General features: G+C 41.7%; 1 protein-coding gene across 8 annotated transcripts in view; it reads left to right on the top strand.

Moving 5' to 3' along the window:
* LOC308130306 (ankyrin repeat and SAM domain-containing protein 1A) overlaps positions 1 to 21,971 on the top strand; it is a 77,106-nt gene that overhangs the window by 3,552 nt on the left and 51,583 nt on the right. For 7 of the 8 annotated variants that reach the window (XM_080496587.1, XM_080496586.1, XM_080496582.1 and 4 more), the window contains exons 2-4: positions 9,889 to 9,969; positions 10,176 to 10,332; positions 11,219 to 11,281. In XM_080496587.1, coding sequence (XP_080352713.1) covers positions 9,889 to 9,969; positions 10,176 to 10,332; positions 11,219 to 11,281 — 301 coding nt within the window. The remainder of the gene's footprint in view (positions 1 to 9,888; positions 9,970 to 10,175; positions 10,333 to 11,218; positions 11,282 to 21,971) is intronic. The other variant, XM_080496583.1, reaches the window with a different exon arrangement.

Raw genomic sequence — 21,971 nt, 5'->3', positions numbered from 1 at the left:
CAATATCTGCCGCATGAGAACCATCACGCTCTGCCCTCTCAACAACGCAGCTCGCTCTTATTTTCCTTTTCATTAGGACCGGTGTGCGTGTATGTGATGAAGGTGCCCTGCAGGACTGGTGTGTGTACAAATGACAGGCTCACAGCAGGGGCTCTGACACTCTCAGCACCTCACTCTTCAACACAGAAACTGACTCACGCCAACTGTGTCTCCCTCCTCGCAGCTTGTGCAGATCAGTCGGTGTTAACACGCAGGTTTCTACTGTCTTTACTCTACTGCTCCCCCCCCCCCCCCCCAACGTCATTCCAGTAGTGGCTGAACGAGCTGGGTAAACAGGAGGCATGACAGTCACATTTCATCATTTGTCGACCTCTGAACTCTGAGGAACTGTAGCTGGTTCGACACAGGAGAGAGCAGGAGAAGCTGGGAAATCTAACACCACCGTGTTAGCATTCCCCGAGCATCTGAGTTGGGGATGCTCTGCTCAACGTTTTATGTTCACAGTTCACGTTTGTGTAGTCTGAGAAAGCCGACAGAAAGACATTCGGTAGTGATGAATTCCACGTGTGTGTGCCTGTGTGTGTGTCTTGGGAGGAGCTGAAACTGGCATCTACAGTGTCCTCTTCACTTAGTATCACTTTAAATTAATGGCACAGGACTAAAAATAGATTTCTTCCCAGTGGGCCAGGAAACTCTCTCTTAGTTTGTCACGGAAAAGGCTACTTTGAAGATCTCTGAATGATCAAATCTGTCGTGTCATGTGAGGACACCAAGCCTGTCTTGATGGCAATGCGTTTAATGGATGTTTTTAAAGTATTACATATTATGTTGAATAATTCTTGTTTGTCACCATTCAGACTGTACAAGTAGTAATTGAAGTTTCTATTTGGCTTCCCCAATTTTTACGGGCGTCACCACAGCAAATAGATTTGGCCGTTTGTTTTGGAGTGAAAACTGAAAAACCTTTGTTGCGTTTTGGGTGTCTGTTTGCACCACAATGGTGTTCGGAGCAACTGGAAACGCACCTTTTTGAAAATGGCTCCGAAGATTAAAAAATGCTCCATCTCCGTGGAAACAGGGAGGAGAAAAGCACAACTTTTCAAAACGTTTTGACTTTGCTTCTGTGAGCCGATGGACAATAACAGCAATAGCGGCCTCCAGAGTGTCATGACTCCCAGTCCATAGTCTCCTGGGACTTGGTAGTTTTTTTTAGTTAATGAGAATCACACACACATTACACGCACACACATTAAAAGAACATAGTTCTGAGTGCTGCTCCTGTTTCAGTGTCAACAAACATTGCTTTCAAAATGTTGAAATGAAAACACTAAAGTGAGGTGTTTTCACTGTCTAAACGGGGCCTGAACCAGGATTTGATCCCGGGTTGCAGGGGGCGCTGGAGCCAATCCTATTTTACAATGTGTGACAGCGAGATACGGTGAAGGTCAACTTTTCAATGTTGAAATGAAAAGTATTTTTATTCATACACAGAGCATTAAAATTCTTAGACCAATGAGTGTCAGGAGAGTCAGTTAAGGAAGCGTACAAACAAACACTGTGACTATTGACAGATGAAGTGAATAACTGATTATCTTTATTATTTTTCCTCTTAGGAGTTGATTGAAGCATAAATTGAGAATGCCTGTGGAGTTTGTCTGCGTTTCTGCAAGATCCTAATGTGAAAAAAGTACGAGTCTATTATTTTTTGTTTTTTTTCTTAAAGAACATAGCATGCTCCACGGTTTCCTCCTAAGAAACAGACGGCTGATATGAGAGAAACATTTACCGACTCGTACATCTGCTTATTTACGTGAACTCTGCTTCACCCCTCGCTCGAAAAAGACCTTATCGCTACAAATGGAGGAGATAAAGCTGCTGTGAGATTGTGGTGCTTGTTTTTCGTTTTTCTTTCTCTTTGTATGGTGTTAATTCGAAACCCATTTATAGGCCAAGAGGTACCACAGCGACTGTGTGATGTCAGTCATGGCCACTCGTCTCCCTCAGGCCTACATGTGTTGGCTGGCTGGCTGGTCCAAAGCAACCCCCCCCAACCCACCCACCCCAAACCCCAGACACTTTCAATCCGTCTGGCCTCTGCTGGCTGGCGTCGTCTCTTCTCTCCCACTCTGCTGCTCTCAGCAGTCTTGTTGCCCACCTGCTGTGCCCACAGCAACCTCTACTCCACCTTCAGACTTCAGATTTGTGGTATTTGGAGCCGGGGTATTGGCGCAGTCGGTGGGTTGAAACGGGAAACAAATTAGCCCAGTTCTTTTCAAGAAGAAAAAAACAAAAAACACCTTATTGTGTTGCGGTTTCTGAGCACCCATAAAAGAAACCTGACTGGAGTGGATTAGCATGAGCATGACTAAGCAGATCGGCAATGGAGTGTAACGGTGAAACACACCTACTTATATATTTATACCTGCAGCCTGTCATTAAACATTTTAGAGGAAGATAATATTAGTGGTCACAAGAAGGCAGAGACTTTTTTTTTGGAATATCCAACAAAATCAGCCATGAAAACTAGTTCACACAGAAACCCTATTTCCAGAAGTGGGTTGTCAGCATAACTGAAAATAACTGCCCCTCAATTCGGTGGGATTTTTACAGAAACTAAGCCCGCTCCTTCAATATAAAATGCCCGACAGACACCAGTGTGAACGCTCAGGATCTGTTGGATTGCGCTGTGGCATCTGCTGTGAAATCAGTGTGGGAAATGTTTGAAGGACAGGCTGGGATCGAAAGTGTTTTTCTCATGCATACACACCCACATCTCGTTTCCTCCTCTTATTTTTTTAAAAATTCTTTAAAAAAAAAAACCTAACTCATACCACTTTTTCAGCCTGCCGCCAGCATTTTTCATGCTTGTCATTCTGATTGTCCTGGATCCCTTGGGACCGCTCTGATCATGGTCTTGGGACGTATGTGGTTTATTCACACCTCCTGCTCTGGCGCAGATGCACTGTGAACCACTCACCATGGGGAATTTGTGAGGTCTGAAGACTCAATCAGGCTGTGTGGACGCCTAATGAGTGACTGTGTCTCTGCTGTTTGTTTCACTGGATCCTAACCACTTTTATTTGGACTTCTTAGCATGTATGCTTGTCACATGCTGCATTTCCGGTTGTCTGAAAGGGATGAATAATGATTTAACCCTTCATAACGCACTCTTAGAAGAACTATTAATTTTAAGGGTATTTATTCCAACACACAAAACCAATACAATTAGATATCATAAATTTTTTTTAGGAGTGAAATAAATCTTATCGTTTAACAATCTAATAGTGTCATCCTTTACGTTTTGCAAATGTTGCAGAAAAGCCCTTCCCAGAATATTGTTGTGTTTTGTAATTGTCATTAACTTCACTTATGACAACCAGCTAGTAAATATTGTATAAAATTGTGATATTCAATTTGTATGTTTACATTATGGACGAAAATAGACAAAATGTGCTTAGGCCCTTTTACACAACAACATTTCAAGTGAAAAGGAATCAAATTTGTGTTTTTGTTTCTGAAAGGTTTTTGCGTTCAGACGGAAACATCGTTTTGAAAATGATGTCAGTTTACACGGAAATGTCAGAAACGTTAAACAATGTTGTTGGCATACCAGGCCACGAGTTGGTGCTGTTGGTCGGTTTTGCAATGAAACCACACACATGCACGCAGAAAACAATATGCTATCAACAAAATAAATAAATAAATAAATAAAGGTGAGTACATGGACATCCATATGGACAGACAATGAAGTTGGATTATTATTTCAGTGACGAAGCTGGATTGTTATTTCAGTGACTGTCAACTATAGAACTTATTAGAAATTAAGAGCGGATCACATGATTCCAGAATGGAGCAGCTGACCTGCATTACTACAGCAGCACTTTCACTTTCCATTTTGTATTATTTAGACACTGAAAATAATTCTCAATATAATTCTTCTTGAGCCTTATCTGTCATCATTTCCAAATGCTTTTGTACTTTTTAATGACCAACCACCTGCAAAACTCATGCTGCCACAGATGAGCTGGGGGAAGTTGCAAAACAAACATGTTGCCACATTAATCAGTACATTGTGGAACTGTAACGCTCTGTTTCTCGTCAACAGTTGTGCTGCCTAATGCAATAAGAAGCGATAAGGAACTCTTGGAAATAAATAGCTTAAGCAGCCCCAAACGTAAAGCACATGATTCGGACGCTCTCTGAGATGAAGTATTTTGAAGACATGCCATTCGTTGACTTCCCGTCATGGTGCCATATTTCAACATGTGTTTCCTAATTTGTCTCTCTGTTATCTATCTGCATAAATGGCTCTAGATTTTGAGATTCCACTTTAATCTGGCCTGCAGCAGTTTATTTAATTTTAATTTTTATCAATATGTGCAACTTAATTACATGCATCAGTCCTGCCATGGTGTCTTCAGAGTTATTTTTCATATTATTATTAAATCAGGCTGGGGTAGACTTTTGGAAGTGTGGTGTCTGGCAGGTACTCCATCCTCTGCTGAGGAAAAGATGTTCAGGTTGGCTGTTTGGCGGCGGGGCATCTGGTTTCAGCGCCCGCCAGCAGTATGCATAATTAGGCACAATTTCCCTGACGGTGGCTGACATGCGCTAGTCACTGCTGGGCTCGGTGCCCCCGGGCCACACTAATCCCTGGCAGTGTGGTCGAAGCGCTAATAGGCTGCAGGACAAATCTGTTTATTTGACACCCGGTTCACAGTCACCTGGTTTTTTTTCAATTTTATTTGCTTGAAGCTACACACTCTCCATTTCCTCCAGGGACCCATAAATATACAAGCTTTTATTTGTTCATGGGTTTTTGACTAAGACCAGAATTTGTGGGTTTTCTTTGGGCAAAACCGCCATAAAAACTCGTAAATCTCATTATTTGTGATCATTACCCAAGAAAATGGCCAGTACGGTAAATGTTTGGAGTTTATAGCTTAATTTAACTTAGGTTTACAAAATATGGAATAAAATCCTAATACAAATGAAGATTGTCTACCTTTCAGACGACATCATCCAAATATCGTCTGTCACTGGCTTGTAATTTGGACCAATTGATCGGAGACATTTTTATTGGTGGACAGTCACACGAGTTGCAGCTGTGACTGTGGAAACATTATTCCTGGAGCACTTTCCTCAAGATTCAAGCTGTGATTCCTATTTTCTCATCCATCCATCATAAATACTGTCCTGTTCAGGGTCGGGGGAGTCGACTCCATCTGACAAAGGCAGAGAATTCAGGTCACGGTCATCAAACACATTCACTCTTGGAGACAATTACATAGTCATGAATCAACCTCAAACACTCTTATGCTCAGGTACAACATGCAAAGAATACATAGAAACCTGATTTATTGGACTCAAATCAGGGACTTTCACGTTGTGAAAAGATTACATTATGATTAAAGTCGTCCACACAATATTGCGTCGGACATTTTGAATTGCAGGATGATAAATCTTTACATATACCTGAATAGTTTCAGTTATGATGATGATGCACCACTGTTTGCATGAGGGATACTTTAAAGGCCCCATTTCGATAGAAAATCTCTGAGTTATAAATCATGTTGTTTGTCAGGATTATTTTTAGAGCATGCCCTGCGGACCACTCAAAAGGTCCCGGTGGGTTATCGGGTGCCCGAGGGTGCGATGGGTGCTTCCCCCAATGCAACACCACCATTCATCTAAATGCATCAGCTCATATGATTGAACTGGACAAATCCACTGGATGTGAGTTTAAAGGCTTTGGAATTCACGAGCTCATTGACATTTGAAACTTTTATGTTTCAATCTGCAAATTTGGCCTGTGAGACTCGACACAAAATCTCTTTAGCGCGTGTGACTAATATTAACAAAAACCTATGTAAACAATACTTGAAAGAGGGAACATGTCTTCCTCTCGTAATAGCCAGGCTTTGCACAACACCAGAATAACAGCCCCCCCAGAATCTCTTTCAAACTTCACCCTCATCCCGCTGATATTCCCTCGGGCAGATTGAGGATTAGCTCGGCCTTTTCAAACAGGAATTCCTCAGTCAGTTCCCATGAATGTACCCCCCCCCCCCCCCAAACCAAATCAACTCTGTTTTGCCCATCGCCGGGCTCCGGGGCCTAAGCCCCCGTCCCTCGGTTAGGTTGGTTGTGAGCCGTAGTAAGAGGATGAAGTGGATTGTCGAGCACCACTCTGACTCATGCCCTTGAGTGCCACGCTGCCAAAATGCTCAGAGGACGTAACACTTGTAAAGCTGCTACTGCAGGCAGCTCTGCTAATAGCAGGTTGAAACACTATGACAGCGCGCACGCATGCAAAAAAAAAAAAAAAAAAAAAAGTAGTAGGCAGACATCTTCATTTGGTCTGCAAGGAGGTGGTTTGATGGGATTAATGAAGAGCCATGTATCTAATTAGAGCTGTAACACTGAGGCGATAAAATAATGCTGCTTGTGATGATTTACTGTGGTGGATGTGGCACTATTGCAACGTCTCCGGGTGGCATTTTCAATACTATCGCTTCTGAAAATGACAAATGAGTTTCGATTAACGAGGGAGGGAATGTGCAAGTAACAGTGACTGTAAAGTATAGTAGGACGCATAATACCAATAATAGGAGTGATACTAGCTTAACTTGGTTAGCAAGACGGTGACAAATGGCCACTTTGTTATTTACATTTTTTTATTTTGTGAAAAGTAACATATTCTAACACTCTACAGCATAAAAAAAACTGTGGTCAACTGTAATAATCAAAGTTCTTCATGCAAGTTCCAGGTGTTAATAATATTTCATTCATGTTTGCATTATGCACATGTTTCTGAGTAATAGTAATGACAATTATCAACTGAAATAAACAAGTTATTAATTACTGATAACCTTTAATATACTGGCAAAATCTTTTTCTAGCACGAGTGTAAATTAATGGTAGTTAACCATGTGGTATTTCTGACTTGGAAGCTTATAACATATTACTGCCATTAGACCAAACACAATACAGTGATCACTTTTCTCTTGCAGCATGCAGCATGCAGCAAAGGTCAGCATGTTCTCCTGCATATGACAATCGCTGCAATAGCATCAAAACGACACATTAATCAGGTGAATGATCGTGCATTGCTCCGATCATCGTTACTGCCCGCTGGCTGATTGGAGAAATCCTCCAGTTATAGTGACTGCTCTGTTTGGGTTTATGTTAATTTGTATATGGTTTTTTTGGGTGTTTTTTTTCCCGCTCTAAGCAGTTACATAACTATTTTATCTGGGACAGCAACCAGAGGTCTGTTTCTCTCTTGCTTCTCACCCGTTTGATGTTTTCACCGGCCGTGCACAAGACACTTCTGCGGTGTTTTCCCCCGCTGAAAGAAACAATGAATCGGGAGCTATGTAAGTGTATATGGTGTGATGGTTTAAGAGCTGACATAATCGCAGCTCACACATTCCCCCTCCTTTGACAGAAAATTATCAGTCCCCAGCATTTCCTCCCATCACATTTTCCCGCTCAAGTGTTTCCTCCCAGCGTTGCTTTTGATGTCCCGTGACTGCATGGCTGCATGACTTGGTAAGATGAGACCCAGCAGGCCCGCTGTAAGAAATAAACAGCTTAGGTTATGAGTCGTAGCATGCTCTCATCCCCATGTGTGTGTGTGTCTGTGCTCTGTCAGGCCTATTGTTCTGCAGGCTACAGAGCCCTTCAAGACACTTATTTAATGAGACGGCTCTGACTGTGTAATTGCAGGCTGCTCCGAGAGCTATTGTGGGAGATGTATTTTAGGGGGACAAAACAGCCATTACTGCGACAAAATCGAGCTGCGCGCGCCGAGCAAAGTGACTCGGTAGCAGTGGAGCCGATATACGTGCATCTTAAGCATCCCGAAGCCTCACGTACAGTATCTCTTGCTGAATATGTTGTAGATCGGTTTATACTGTGTCGGACTCCTGGAGCCGGTGCTTGACTTAGTTTCAGCTCTAGAACAATAAAAAAAAAAACATGGTCTGTGCTGCTTTCTTTTCTCCAAAGGCTTCATTCATAGAAATGACTCTCTTGCATCAAATCTGACGGAGAAATAATTCATGAAGCTCTTCCAGCAGTCCAATCAGGATGGTGCTATGTTTGTTTAAAGAGTTTTCTATAATATATTACCAAGTGTTTTTTTTGGAAGAAAAAGACCAAAAGATGTACCCCAAACTCTGCCTCCATATATGATTGATTCTCTGAGAGACCCAGCTGTTTTGCTCTAATTCTCTTTCTGTATAGCAAATGACTCTGGTCTCAGATATTTGGTTCACCAGTGCTGGGATTTCCTTCTCGCATGATTTATTTAGGATGTGTTAAGGTCTTTCAGAGAGCCTTGCATCCCGCCCCGGCACTCAGTCTCACCGGACATGCTTCTTGAATTACTCGCCCCGTCCCTCTCTTTTCTCCTCACCACGCCGCTCTTTGCAATTTAAAAGAAACAAACCAATCCGAGCTGACGGACGAGTTCAGCCCGTATGAGTGAGAGGTCTGGACCGAGGCTGCTCGTCCCTTTCGGTGCCCTTTGGCTCCAGACCAGCGCTTTGTTTGTTGTGCATAACAAAAAGCCTTTTTTTTTTCCGGTCCCACAATAGGCAGGCTTTGGTTTCGCAGAGTTATTGTAAGATAAACACAATTAGCTCATCTTAGCTGCTGCTCGGCAGCGACAGTGCGCCGTTCTCCTCCTGGTTTCCTGCTCTGATGTGTTTCTCACTGCCGACATGTTTCTCTGGGAAAAAGTGCACTGGTCTGAACTCACCTACATACTTGCTGGGCTGTGATGTGAAGCAGCAGCTGTGTGAGAATAAAGGCCCCCGAGATAGCGATCACAGCGTAATCGGTCACACCCACAATTAAAGACTTTACAGGAGGGATCGGCTGTGTTTGTTTGGTGCGGCACACGTGTTTCGGTGTGAGGTGAACACACCACTTCATTTAGGTGCACAGTTTTCTGACTTAACTTTTCCTTTAAGTGGCCTTTCAAAATTGAAAATAAGTAATGTCACAATTATGTCTACTTACAACCCCTGTTCCACAAACTGTTGGGACGGTACGACAAATATCAAGAAAAATAGAATGCAATGATTTGCAAACGTTGGACAGTTTGGTGGGAAAATGAAACGGATGAGATGTTTTTGGTCTGTATGTAGGTCAGGAAAGCAGAGAAGACAAAAAGCAGTGAGAAGATTCATGAATACACTGAGGGAGGGACATGTTAAGATAATGGAAGAAGTTCCAATGTTGCAACTCCTCACTGAAGAGAATCGTTTGAAAATAGGATCAACCCATCTTTTATTCCCAATAGAGGAAAAGCCGCATATTAGATATCAGATCTGGCACCAAAAGAGGCATCCCTCTCAAATCTGCAGCAACTGATGTAGCACTACAATCATATTGAATATCAGCTGATGTTTTCAATGAAAATGCATTAATTTCAACAACATCTAAGATGTCTGTGTTTGTTTATGAGGTTTGACATCATTGCTTTATTTTTATATTTGTGCATGGAACAGCTTTTCAGTATTTTTTTGGGGTTGTTCATGTTTTATACATATAGTCCAAAAGTTTGAGAGAAGTACTTTGGCTTCCTCTAATGATCCAGAGACATGTGTTAAGTAATGGACGTCCCCAAGTTATTTGTTGATGTGTGTGTTTGAATTGAGTTCAGTAACATCGGATATGGCTTCTTACAAAAACAATCTTCTATATAGATAAATCAAATATCGGTCAATATGCCTGTCTGAACTCCCCTCACATAATTAAGCAAATTGAATTCCTATTTTGATTCTTTCATATATAAATACCTGTTTTTTCTACTTACTAGTCCTCTTTGTTTGTTTGTTTGTTGGAAGCTCTAACAATCCTTTCTATCCTCGACAGTATCTGGAGAGGACCTAATGTGAACTGTGTGGACAGCACTGGATACACCCCTCTCCATCACGCCGCCCTTAATGGACACAGGTAGATCCATGATAAATAACTTTGGGAATTGAGGGAAAAGCCTATTTCAGCTCTGGTCTTTATGCCCTACATTAAATGAGGTCTTCCCTCTCAGACAATTGGCCCTTGGGGAACACACATCTATTGATTGGCTGTTTGCTGAGGCCGTGTGTGTGTGTGTGTTTATGTGTATTTATTGTCCTGTTCTTTCATTCTTTCATCTTTAGCGACGTGGTGGAGGCGCTGCTACGAAATGAGGCCTTGACCAACATCGCAGACAACAAGGGCTGCTACCCCCTCCACCTGGCTGCGTGGAAGGGGGACGAGCATATTGTAAAACTTCTCATTCACCAGGGACCTTCCCACCCGAAACTCAATGAGCAGGTCTGGAACTGCATTCGATTCGTCCCAGTCAGCATGCGTGTGTTGTTTCTTTCTGGTTACACTTGCAGTTCTGGTTTGTTAGCTGTCACTGTCTTCAGGGAAGTTACTTGTAAGTTCACATTAGTTCTAAATTGAGTTGTTCCGCAATTTTCTGCAGACTTTGTCAACTTTTTTTTTTTAAATCTTTGTGGTATTGTCTTAGTCATCTTTTTATACCAGTGACTCAGATTTCTAACATTCGTTGGCCTCATCTAATGGTGTCGTAACAGTTTATTCAGCCGTCATCGGAAGATGAAAAAAAAAAGGTTACTTTTACAAAAAAAAATTTATGTCAAGAGGATCTTTTCGACAATTTCTAGTTCAGCATGGCATGATCGCTATTACAAGATGACTTCAAAAGAATGTGAGCGTGCGTTAACCTCAGTGCATCATGAGTCTGACTTCTCCTTTGATAATGTGACTCTTGGAAGTGCTTTGACGCCATGCTCGTGTGAAAAGTGCCTGTTTCCCCTAACCATTATAACTCCTATGTTTGACATGTTATTTGGTTGCTTACCGCACAGACCGTCCTCCAGACAGAATCCATCTCTGGCCTGTCCTGTTTGGAGTGAGGAGAAATGACCCATTATGAGCTTTGTAAACTCATAAAAGTGACACAGACCACTTTGAGATGTAACTTGTAAGGTCAATTACACGGCACAGTGTCTCATTTTGTGTCATTTCTTCCTGCCTGTTCATGACATCTGATTGTTCATTAACTCAAAGCTGATATATTTTTGTTTCTTTCTTCTTTTTATTCAGTTTGACTCATTTGTGATCGTCACTCATTCGTTCATTGCTTGTCTGAACCAAATCCATCGACCTATCTTCTCTTCCTCCCTCCCAGAGCTCTGTAGACCATAAAGAGTTCAAACGCTGTGGGCCCTTTGACCCATATATTAATGCCAAGGTGTGTACACAGTGCTGCAGAAAACCTTTCCCCCTCCTGACGTGCCTCTTTGCTGTTCTGCTGTGTTGGCTTGCTGTGCTTGGGTTCGGTCTGGCTGCTGCTTTAGGGGGCCATTCTGCTGAAGAGATGTGGGGAGGCTTTTAATTTCACTCACTATCAGTCGATCTCTGTTCTCTGCTCTTTCCACCCATGTTCACCTGAGATTTCCAGTTTCACTTGTATTGTTCACTCAGGTAAAACTCCCAGCTATCACGGACATTAATCTGTTTGCATGTTCCGGGACTGTTTGTATCAGCCTTTTTATCAGGGTCAGGAAACTTTTGTGCTTAAGATAGACTAAAGGTATCGGCATATGTTAAAATATATCAGCGTTGTGAGCAACCATACAGCAGGTTGTAGTGAAATATCTTCTCTTTTATGACACTTTTAAGATTGACATAGTTATCATGTTCTCCAAATGTTGATATATTCTGGCTACCATTTCAATAGAACCATTTGCAAAATGACCAAAAGTCTCACACCTTCCACCATTTCTATTCTTAAGTCCTTCCGAATGGGTGTTTATACATTATCAAGGATAATAAATGCCTTTTATCCAATTCATTAATCGAAAAGAAAATGACGTCCATCGCAATAATTTGCATTACCTCCCCCCCAATTCATCATTGTCAGTTTTGAAGAAAACATTTAGATACACACAGGTACAAGATTGTACTGTGACTAGGACTGCATGATGTTCTGCACATTTATTGTTATTGAGTGACTGAAGAGCAATGAATGATTTGTTTCCATGCATAAGGTTGTGTCTGGTTAAAATGTGAAAAGTAATCCTGGTGATGAATACAGGATTCTAAACTAATATTGTACAGCTCTTATTGTAACCAATTTCATGCATGTATTTAGATCCAACCTTGCAGTATTTGGCTCTAGGATGAAGTCTTTTTTCTTGACTTGCCATATAATTTCACGTTCTCTGATTAAAATGAACCCTCGTGTGACTGCGGCTTCAGTGCAGTCCGTTTGTGAAAGTGTGAACACTGCAATGTGAAACATGGTGTTCAACAAACAAGAGCAGTTTGAAAAGCAGGGCTCAGTTTGCTCAGAAATACTCAGTGGCTGCAATACAATTGAAGTCTGAATGCGGCACAGTCTAAAGAGCTCCACAGAGACCAAACACAGGATGCTTCAGAGGCACCGTGTCCTCGCAGTAGATTATATTTGATCTGCACAGTGGAGGAATTCCTGCTGGAGTTTTGACACATCCGTACATTTTCTAATCCGAGTTTTTTTGCAGGTTAATACGTCCTAGTGCAGCGGCATTACTGTGGAAGTGATATGGCAGAATGTCCAGCACAACCGTACAATGTTAAAACTGTTGTTGTGAATGCAAAGCAGACCAGACCAGGGCAAACCTTTTGAGTTCTTTCTTTTGGGAGCTTCAGTGTCTGTTGTGATGAGGACTGCACAATATACCGCAAATGTATCCACATACACAATATACAAATATTGCAAAAATACGTCATAAACTGTGCATTCATGCTCTACATGTCCGCGTATCAGAATATGCCCTACTGCTCTAAATGCTTGCCTTTAACATTGTAGACACATGTTATTTACAGGAATTAATGTTTTGTGTGCTTTTATTTTATATTGTTATTGTTTTGAATAATCTCTTTTGCATTTCTCTTATTCATCAAACTTTCAAAACTATATGTGTGTACAGGGTCAGAGGGATTCTGAATGTACTAAATGGAACTGAACTGAACCCTGACCCAGTCCTCAGTTCTTCACACACAACCAATGCCCCAGATAAAAGTTTTAACAACAAACAACAACAGCAACGACACAGAATTAACAAATGACCATGAGCTGATTGCAGACGTCCAAACATTCGGTTTTGTCAGATCCGCAGTAAAGAAAGTAGCTTCTAGTTGACCTAAAAGTACCTCAAAGTCAATGGTAATGTTCATGTAGTAGTAATTGATGCTGTAGCAGAGAGTTATAATATAATGGGTTTTTTTTTTTAACTCTGTCTTCAGATGACATGTTTTCTAAATGCCTCAGTGTACACAGGATAAATAACATTAACAATGACATATTGGGGAAGGCTGCTTTGGCCACTGACTCTACCTGATTTTAGCAGCGCTTCTCTAACAGATTGTACCTTTACTTCACCAGCATCAGCAGAGACTCATTTCTTACATCCACCAGATACTGATTGGGCCTATATTTGGACTTGAACTTTACCGCTTGAGCAATCCCATGATGCTGAGCAGCCACTGCACATGATCCATCACATTCACACAGACACACTCGTAGTGGGAGCGACCATTATGAACTTGAGGTTTGGTCCAATTTGAGGACAATGTGACTTGAGGGACAGGGTGAGCTGGGAGAGTCAAACCCACAACCTTTCAGTTGGAAGCCACACTGCTCTAATAACTCAATCAATCAATCAATCAACTTTATTTATAGAGCGCTTTTCAGCAGCCGCAGCTGAAACAAAGTGCTGTACATTGTAAATAAATAAAAATATAAGTCGCAAAATAAAAACATTTAAAACAATAAAAACAATAAGATGTTAAAACAATAAAAAAAACACAAGAGGTTAAAACAACAAGAAACGAAGGCACTAAAACCAGACCAGAGTCTCACGCCGGGGTAAAAGCCAAAGAATAAAAATGTGTTTTAAGACGAGCTTTAAAAACGGACAGTGAGGAGGCTTGTCTAACAGGGAAGGGGAGGGCATTCCAGAGGTGAGGACCGGCAGTGGAAAAGGCTCTTTAGCTCTTTAACTGACCTGCAACCTCTCAGTGAAGGACAAGGTAGTTAGTTGGTGGTTGACCGTTTGCGTCGTACTGTTCTCTGCACATGAGCGGAAGGTTGTATTATGTATGTATGTAGATAAAAATCATTGAAGTTATTAAGTTGGCAACTTTTCAAATGATGTTTAAATAGCATCTGCTTTACCTGCATCAGGTAGTCAGTGCAGCTCAAACTGTTGTGGGCGTCACATTTTTACCCTGGCCATTTTCGAAAAGATAAACTGTGGTTGACCACGAGCTCCATCAACCGAGTCTTCATTATTATTTTTTTAATATCTGAACATTTATTGATGGAAAGGTTATTTTGAAATTTTTTGTTATAAAAAGTGCATTTTGATATAAAATATTTTTCCAGACAAGTTGTATTTACATTCGTGTTTATATTTTGGCCTGAAAAATAGAAAATAAGATGACTTTAACTTTTGGTCTTGAGAGTTGCATTAATTACTTTTTCTATTTCACTCAATGTTTTGTGCAAAGCAGCTAATTTAACAAGCAAAGAGAAGTGGCACTCTTTTTTTTTTTTCTAGCTTATTCATGTTAAAGCATCACCTTTGGTGGTCTTCCAATCCCGAGGTTGGTGGCCAAGTGTCCTTGGACAAGTTACCGTGTCTCAAATTGCTCCAGGAGATCAAACGCCTTACATGGCGGTTCTGACCTCGGATGTGTGTGAATAGGTGAATGTGATTTGAGGTGTAAAGCTCTTTGAGACTGCTGGAGTTGAGAAATGCTCATTCAGCAAAAAAGTCCATTCAGCACAATCCTTTAAAATAGATTGTCACCAGGCAGCTGACATGACAGATCAGTGTTCTTATCATATCGCTCTAATGCTCATAAAATGGATTCATTACTGAAATTATTTCAGTGTCTATAATTTATGCAACCCATTCATATCAGGGACATAGTATTTTTTTTTTTTTCTCCACTGCAGCAGGAGCACATGACGGCTTTCTATGAAGCATCTGTTATTTTCCAGGAGGGAAGCCCCTGTTGCACCCTGTCTACATCGGCAGGATGGCGGAGCTGACAGTATCTCTGACAGTGTCGCCCTCACAGTGAGTGCGGCGAGCAGCGCGAACACGCTGGCCGCTCGCTGATTTGATTTTCTGCAGCCAGAGCTGGCAACCCACCCCGGGCCTGTAGATAAAGCTGCACACTATTTTTGTACATTGTCACATTTTCCCCCAGGACTAATCTTCTTAGCGTTTGGAATGGGGAAGGCTGGACTTCTTAAATGCTGCTGCTATGTGTCGGGTTTCAATTCTCCTGCAGTGGTTTTCATTCAATGTCCGTTCAGCCTCACTGATGAATTTCAGCTGGTCTCGTGTTTTGCAGAGATTTTGAACGGCGTCTTGAACTCTTTTCGGGTAGTTTGGGGGCGCTGCTACCTGGTCATGAGACTGAATAATTGATGCCGCGTTATGAATAAATCACAAACACGGATGCTGTGCGGATGACCCGGCCCCGGTTGTGGTCATGGTTGATGGCGTCATGTGACTCAGTGGGTGTGTCCTGCCTCACGTCTCATCACACTCCGGGACCAGAGCGCCATCTCATGAGGAGGAGGAGGAGGAGGGAGGAAGATAGGAGGTTTTCAGTGTACCCTTCAACTTGCATCAGCATCAAGGAGATATTGCCATGACACGCTTCTCTTCTGTATGTGTATGTGTGTGTGTGTAAATGGGTATATGCCCCCTCCTCCTCATCCTCCCACCTCCCAGAGCTTCCTCTGCTGAGGAGAGGAAGAGGTGGGACGTTGTCATAGTAACAGTGTCACGGTTTATTGGTCCTCCCCTGGTGCTGAGCGACCCAGTGGAGTGATGCTGTGTTTGTGCAGAGTAAGCGTGTGTGTGTGTGTGTGTTTGCGGTGAAGCTTTCCAGAGCTGGTGGAGGACGACAGTCTCACTGCTCCTTATCATGGACACGAGAGAAATCAGTTTGGACTGGATCCACTCCTCTGTCATCCTGGCGCAGGAAGAGAGCCAGACTGATGTTTATTCATTACACCTGTCTGCTCTATTTTGTACTGATGATGTCCTCTGTGGGTCGGTCACTTTGATGATGTTTGAAGCACCTCAGTAGGAGAGCGCTGACCGCTAACTGCGGGATCTGACCTGTCCTGACCCCAGCATTTGAATATTGAGGTTACACAAGGTCGGCACATCGCGCCCTTCAACAAGGCTCTTCGACTTTTCTCACTAGATTAGGCCTTTTTTTTTTTTTTTGTTCAACCTTGAAACAAATAAAATTTGTCTGTAGCTGTAACCTTCAAAATGAGGATAACACGGCTCATAAAGTTCTGAGTACAGTGCATGCCTCTGACAGATATAGGAAATCTGTATCTAAAGTTACATTTATGGTGTTTCATAATTACAATTTATAACTTTAGACATAAAATATTTAGCTGTTTTAGCTTTTGTACCCTTTTGAGTCCTGGTCCTCTTTTAAAAATATATTTTAGTTTTAACCATTTCATTATTCTATTAATTTCTTTCTCTTGTTACCCTTTCTGTTGATTTAAGATTTTTTAGCTATTGTGACTGTTTTAGCCATTTTGGACATTTCTGTCCAAAGGCTTCATTTGAAAAATTCAATCTGGCATGCAAATAAGGAACATCGACATGGGGTAAAAATATTTTTATATCATTGAAACTAAGAGGAGATTCAGATTCTTTTGAGGGGGGGGGGGGGGAGATATTTCCAGGCCCGAATATGAACAAAATAAGCGGATGCACTTTTATTTTACTTTCACTTACATTAGATAAAAGTCCAGTGATGAGCACGCTGTTTAAATCCAAAGTGAGCTGCAAGGCAGTGCTGCCTAACCCGGTGGAAAGGCTCCTCAAGTTGATGGAGATCAAGTCCATCAGTCACAGTATTTAAGTGTCTTTTCTTCAATATCGTGACTGATGGTATTAATAAAGAGCCACATGTAGCGCCAGAGACGCAGGTTGGAGACTCTTGCTCCGGAAATGTAGCTGAAAGTAATTCTACAATCTTAAGCTAAAATGTATGAATCGATCATCAGGAACGGATTAAAAATCACTTTGATCATTTCAATGTTGTCATATATCTGGGTGTCCATGATAAAAAAAAAACGTTTGTTTATATTTGAGAGGATAGGCTGATATATTTGTAGGTGATGGTTAATGATATCTGCAATATATGTTTAGTTAAACTATATTTAATGACCTGTGTCAACAGGAATATGTGATTCTGCCTATTCCCAAGATAACATTCATACATAAAAACATACATGTAAATGTACATGGTACATTTAGCTCAGTTGGATGGGTTTTTTTCTCTGAAGCATTGACTTTGTAGCCGGTTATTTGACTAGTAAAAAGCCCCTTTGTCATGCTCATGTTTTATGCCCAAAAGCCAATGTTTTTCTGCTTGTTTTTTTTTTTGTGTAGATGAGCAATAATAAATAGATCCATGACTAACCAGGCCTCATGCAGACATGGTCTTATTTTTAGTATAAAGTTGGTGAACCCTGTGATGTGTTCCTAAAGAATTGATGTCATAATTTAATAGTTCAGCTGCGCTTATTATGAACTTCAACCACCGAAGCGTTCACATATGTGACATAAAATATGGAAAAGCAGCTCCACATTGAATATCTAAATTATATCACATTTAAACCAGATTTTGTCTTCACACATTATATTTTTTTTACTCCACTCTGACATGATATGGGTAAGCCCAAACTATTGATTCCTCAGTTATAAATATGATTAGTCAACATAACCTTATAGAATTGTCTTTTGTCTTTTATTGTGTTTATAAAAGCTCTTCATAAATATTCATCAGCATAGTCATTAAATGCAGAGTTGATAGGAAGCCTGAACAGATGCATGTGGTCTTCATTGGACGATTCTCATCGCTGACCTCCTTTTCGTTAATTGCCATATCTTCTGTATAGTAATAAGTAGGGATATTGCCTTTGGTATTTGCCCAGACTCCGATCACGCTCCCTCTCACCCAGTCCTCATCTTCTTATATAGGTCACTCATCTAATACTAGATATTTCCGGGCTTAAACACATTGCACAGGATCCTGCACACAATCGGACACCATCAAAAAGCACAAGCATGAAAAAGGTGAAAGAAATTACAATTGGAAGGGATTTACAAACTGATGGAGTAGAAGAAGTGACAAAAAAAAAAGTCGTGACGCGGCAGTCTTTCGGGTCGGTGTGCAGCTTTTCAGAAAGCTGACAGGGAGACGTTTGTGATGGCAGCCACAGGGGTATATTTTTATATCTGGTCCGCTCGTTATCAAGTGGAGCAGAGTTTCCCTTCCCTCCTCTGGGCGCGATGTTTGCAGTCTGACAGCACACTCATTTATCCCCTCCGTCTGTCACCGTCCTCATCATCCTCCCTCCGCTTACCTCCTGCTCTTCACCCGTCCTCCAGCACTCCTTCTTGTCTCTGTCGTGCCAAGAAGTGCTTTCTTGAAGAGCCCTGGAGGAACTATTTTGTTATTTAACTCGAGGATCACAATTTTTCTCCACTGTCATTTTGCGCACGTGTTCTGTGTCTGTTTTACCGGAAGAAGAGAGATGCTATTTACTGTAACATCTTCATTGTTTATACATTCAGTAGTTGGGCATGTTTGCAGATTTTGTCCCATTTAATTAAGGGGATATGAAGGGGAAAATCAGGTTTCCTGTAAAAGTCAGGGGGGGTTAGTCCATTGCACAGAGAATTACAATCTATGGCAAGGAGCCAGTTACACACTCATTTCATTACAGAAAGCCCCTTTACAGTGCAGGGCATGACTGTTCACATAAATATCCACCATTAGAGCCAGCTTTTTACATTATTGCTGCTGTGCATTTATCAGAAATAATACCTTGTTTACTATGTCACACTTACAGATCAAATAAAGAAATATACTCTCCCTGCAACTCGCTTATTAAACTAAAATGGCAGGAAAACCTAAAAGAAGCATATTTAGTCAGTGTATGATTCAAGATAATTGAGAAAGGAAAATCTTAAGTCGGCAGTATCAAAATATGACTTTTATAGGAATTAGGGTGGCACAATATATTGTAAAGTCATCAAGTTTATTTGTGCTTTTTGTGTTGTTGAGGATCATGATGTTTTTATGCACTGTGATCTGCACGTCCACATTTTTGGCCAATCAGATGAAAGCCCTACTGCCCTAGATTGGCTGCTCATCGTATTTTACTGCATTATTTCATACCTGGTGGCAAAAATCAAGGAAAACTGACCAAAAACAACCAAGTCGGCAGACTGCTGTGCTCCTGAAAGTCTGCTGGTGAGAGCCTTCAGATGTGCTCTTGATTTGAAAATATCAAATAAATTAGATGCGGCACAGGTGCGTGGGGTTACAATTGGAAGCGCGTAGTAAAATAACCCATTTGGAAGTGCAAATCTCAAAGCACAAAGGCATCAACATCATATTCCTAAGTGTTTGTTTATTTCACATCGTGATCGGAATCCTTTAAACCATTATTCATATTGAGTGATTAACTAATATAGTGCAACCCTGAGTGTAACACATTTTATATACATAGAAAAGCTTTGCTTTGTATGTCATTTGTTTTTATATTGATTACAGAGCGAGAAGACATTGGAGGGTCAGAATCAAATTATAAAGGTATTCCTACAAAATGAAAATCGGAAAAATACCTTCTGACAAACTGAAAACCTTTTCCTGCTTCCTTATCCGAGATCTCTGGTTTTGAATGAATGCACATGGACGCTGGCTTACGTTGGCTGCGGGCAGCCCTTTGGCATACTCGCTGCAACAGCTGCTCGGCCCACCCCTCCACCACCACCGCCACTACCATCACCACCACCGGGGGCCAGGCTGACGTAACCGCTGCCTTGCTCGGCTGCCAGCCAGCGCGTCACGTGACGGGAGGTCGCTAGTCAAACCGCGTTACCGTCTCCCAGCCCCGGGTTGTGAGAATCATAACATCCTACTTTCTCTGTGTCACTCTGCGTCTCTTCCCCGTCCGTCTCGGGAGCGCAGGCAGCATGAAAACACAATGGGCCGTAATCTCCAGATGTTCTCGGTTAGGGCAAGGGTTTGTCAATCGAGAGCAGACAGCGGTGGAGATCTTAATCTCTTCATGTTTGACATGCGCCGAGGTTCTAAATCAGGATGAGGTTTTATGTCGTCTGCAGCTCTGCAGTGAAGATGGGATAAAAAAAAAACTAAAAAAAAACTCGAACTGTCCAGGAAGTCTTAGCTGTGCAGTATGAATCCTAATCTCTTTCCCAGCGAGGCTACGAGTCATCGGTGCCATTTTGTGAAATAGCTTTCAGATTTTTTTTTTCTCTCCTTCTTGTTGGTACATGATTGTTTGACTTCTCATGATGCCTGCACTAAGACGGAGAGGATAACACTGATCCTGGTTATTATGCAGTGAAATGTAATGTTAAAACCCTCCCATGGCTCCTTATATAATAATATGAGAGCAACTAAAAGGACAAATTAACTGAGGACACCAGTGTATTGAAATTTTGAGAAAAAAGGATTTCTTTGCCACAGGGCAGTAAGTCCACTAACATAGGATTTGGTACCCTTATCCAATTTATATATATATATATATATATATATATATATATATATTTTAAATTCTATTACTTTAATGGCATTATTCTTCCTATTGAATGTGGGCGTGAATCTTTCACTGCAAGACAATATCAGTCAAATACATAGAAGTGCAAAGAATGCATTTCATCTAGATATATCGCACCTCAGGAAAGGGAATGGATTATAAAAAGTGTAATTTCATCAATTTATTTCAGACACGCATCAAAATTACAGACAGAAAATACACACAGCACATAAACATTCAAGCATGCCAATGCTGCATGCACGTCGATCACAATAAGAGGTAAAACGCAAGTGTACGACATGATTTCCTCCTGGTTGAGTCGACTTTAATTTCCTGATAGATGCAAGTTGCATTAAAAGACGGAGCAGACGTGTTGAGGGTGTGTGTGGAAGGGAGCGTACCCTGCAGTGGACGGCCTCTGCGTGCACAACACGCTAAGCTCCGCTGACATCAGAGGAGGCAGAGCTCAGTGTGTCAGCGCTGCTCGCTTCCAATCAGTGAGTCAAACGGCTGGTCGGCCATGTTTAATGCGATCAGATGCCGGCTGACACATTGCTGCTGCGCACTGACCACAGCATTGGCACTCGGACACTCAGCGTTAACATGATCAGAAGCACTGAGGTCATAGCGACCGTCCACTCGCTGCACTTTGCAGCACTCCTGTTGGACGCCGTGAGGAAGCGGCTTCGCCTTTGATTGTTGTGATTCCTTTCGGGCCTGTTCTTAACAGCTCTTTGTGTGGCGTGTCTAACGCTCGACACACGACCCTCCTCAGACCTCTGGATGGAGCCACGTGTTGGAAGGGAGTGAATCATGTTAATGGAATCACATCATGTATGTCTGCGTGCTGAGGTCATCTTAATCCCTCCATAAAAAGCCGTGGCAAATGTGCGACGGTGCACCGCGGCCTTCTCTTTTCATGTGCAATCTGGTTTTGTGGAATTTGCATATGCGTGTACATCTCAGTCAGTATTTCGAATAAAAGTGAGAATCCAACTGATGAAGACACAGTGAAAACTGGTTTTTCTTTTTTCTTTTTTTTTTTGTGGAAATAAAGAGTCTTTAGAAATCCTTTTTTGCATGTGTTGTTTAGCTCGATTCACCCGAGAAGTTTTCATTTTCTTTTTTTTCCTGGGTGTTCCTCTGTGTCCCGTCTTTTGATAAGCAGGTGTCGTTTTGTTTCTCTTGGCTCCACCTCCTCTCTCTTTCTACTCAAGCTGTGACCTGCTTTGCCAGTGGAGTGCAATCCTCTCTCTCTCTCTCTCTC

The sequence above is a fragment of the Blennius ocellaris genome (genome assembly GCF_963422515.1).
Source record: "Blennius ocellaris genome assembly, chromosome: 5".
Lineage (NCBI taxonomy): Eukaryota > Metazoa > Chordata > Actinopteri > Blenniiformes > Blenniidae > Blennius > Blennius ocellaris.
Note: the sequence above shows the minus strand (reverse complement) of the source record. Positions and strands in the feature narration are given on the sequence as shown.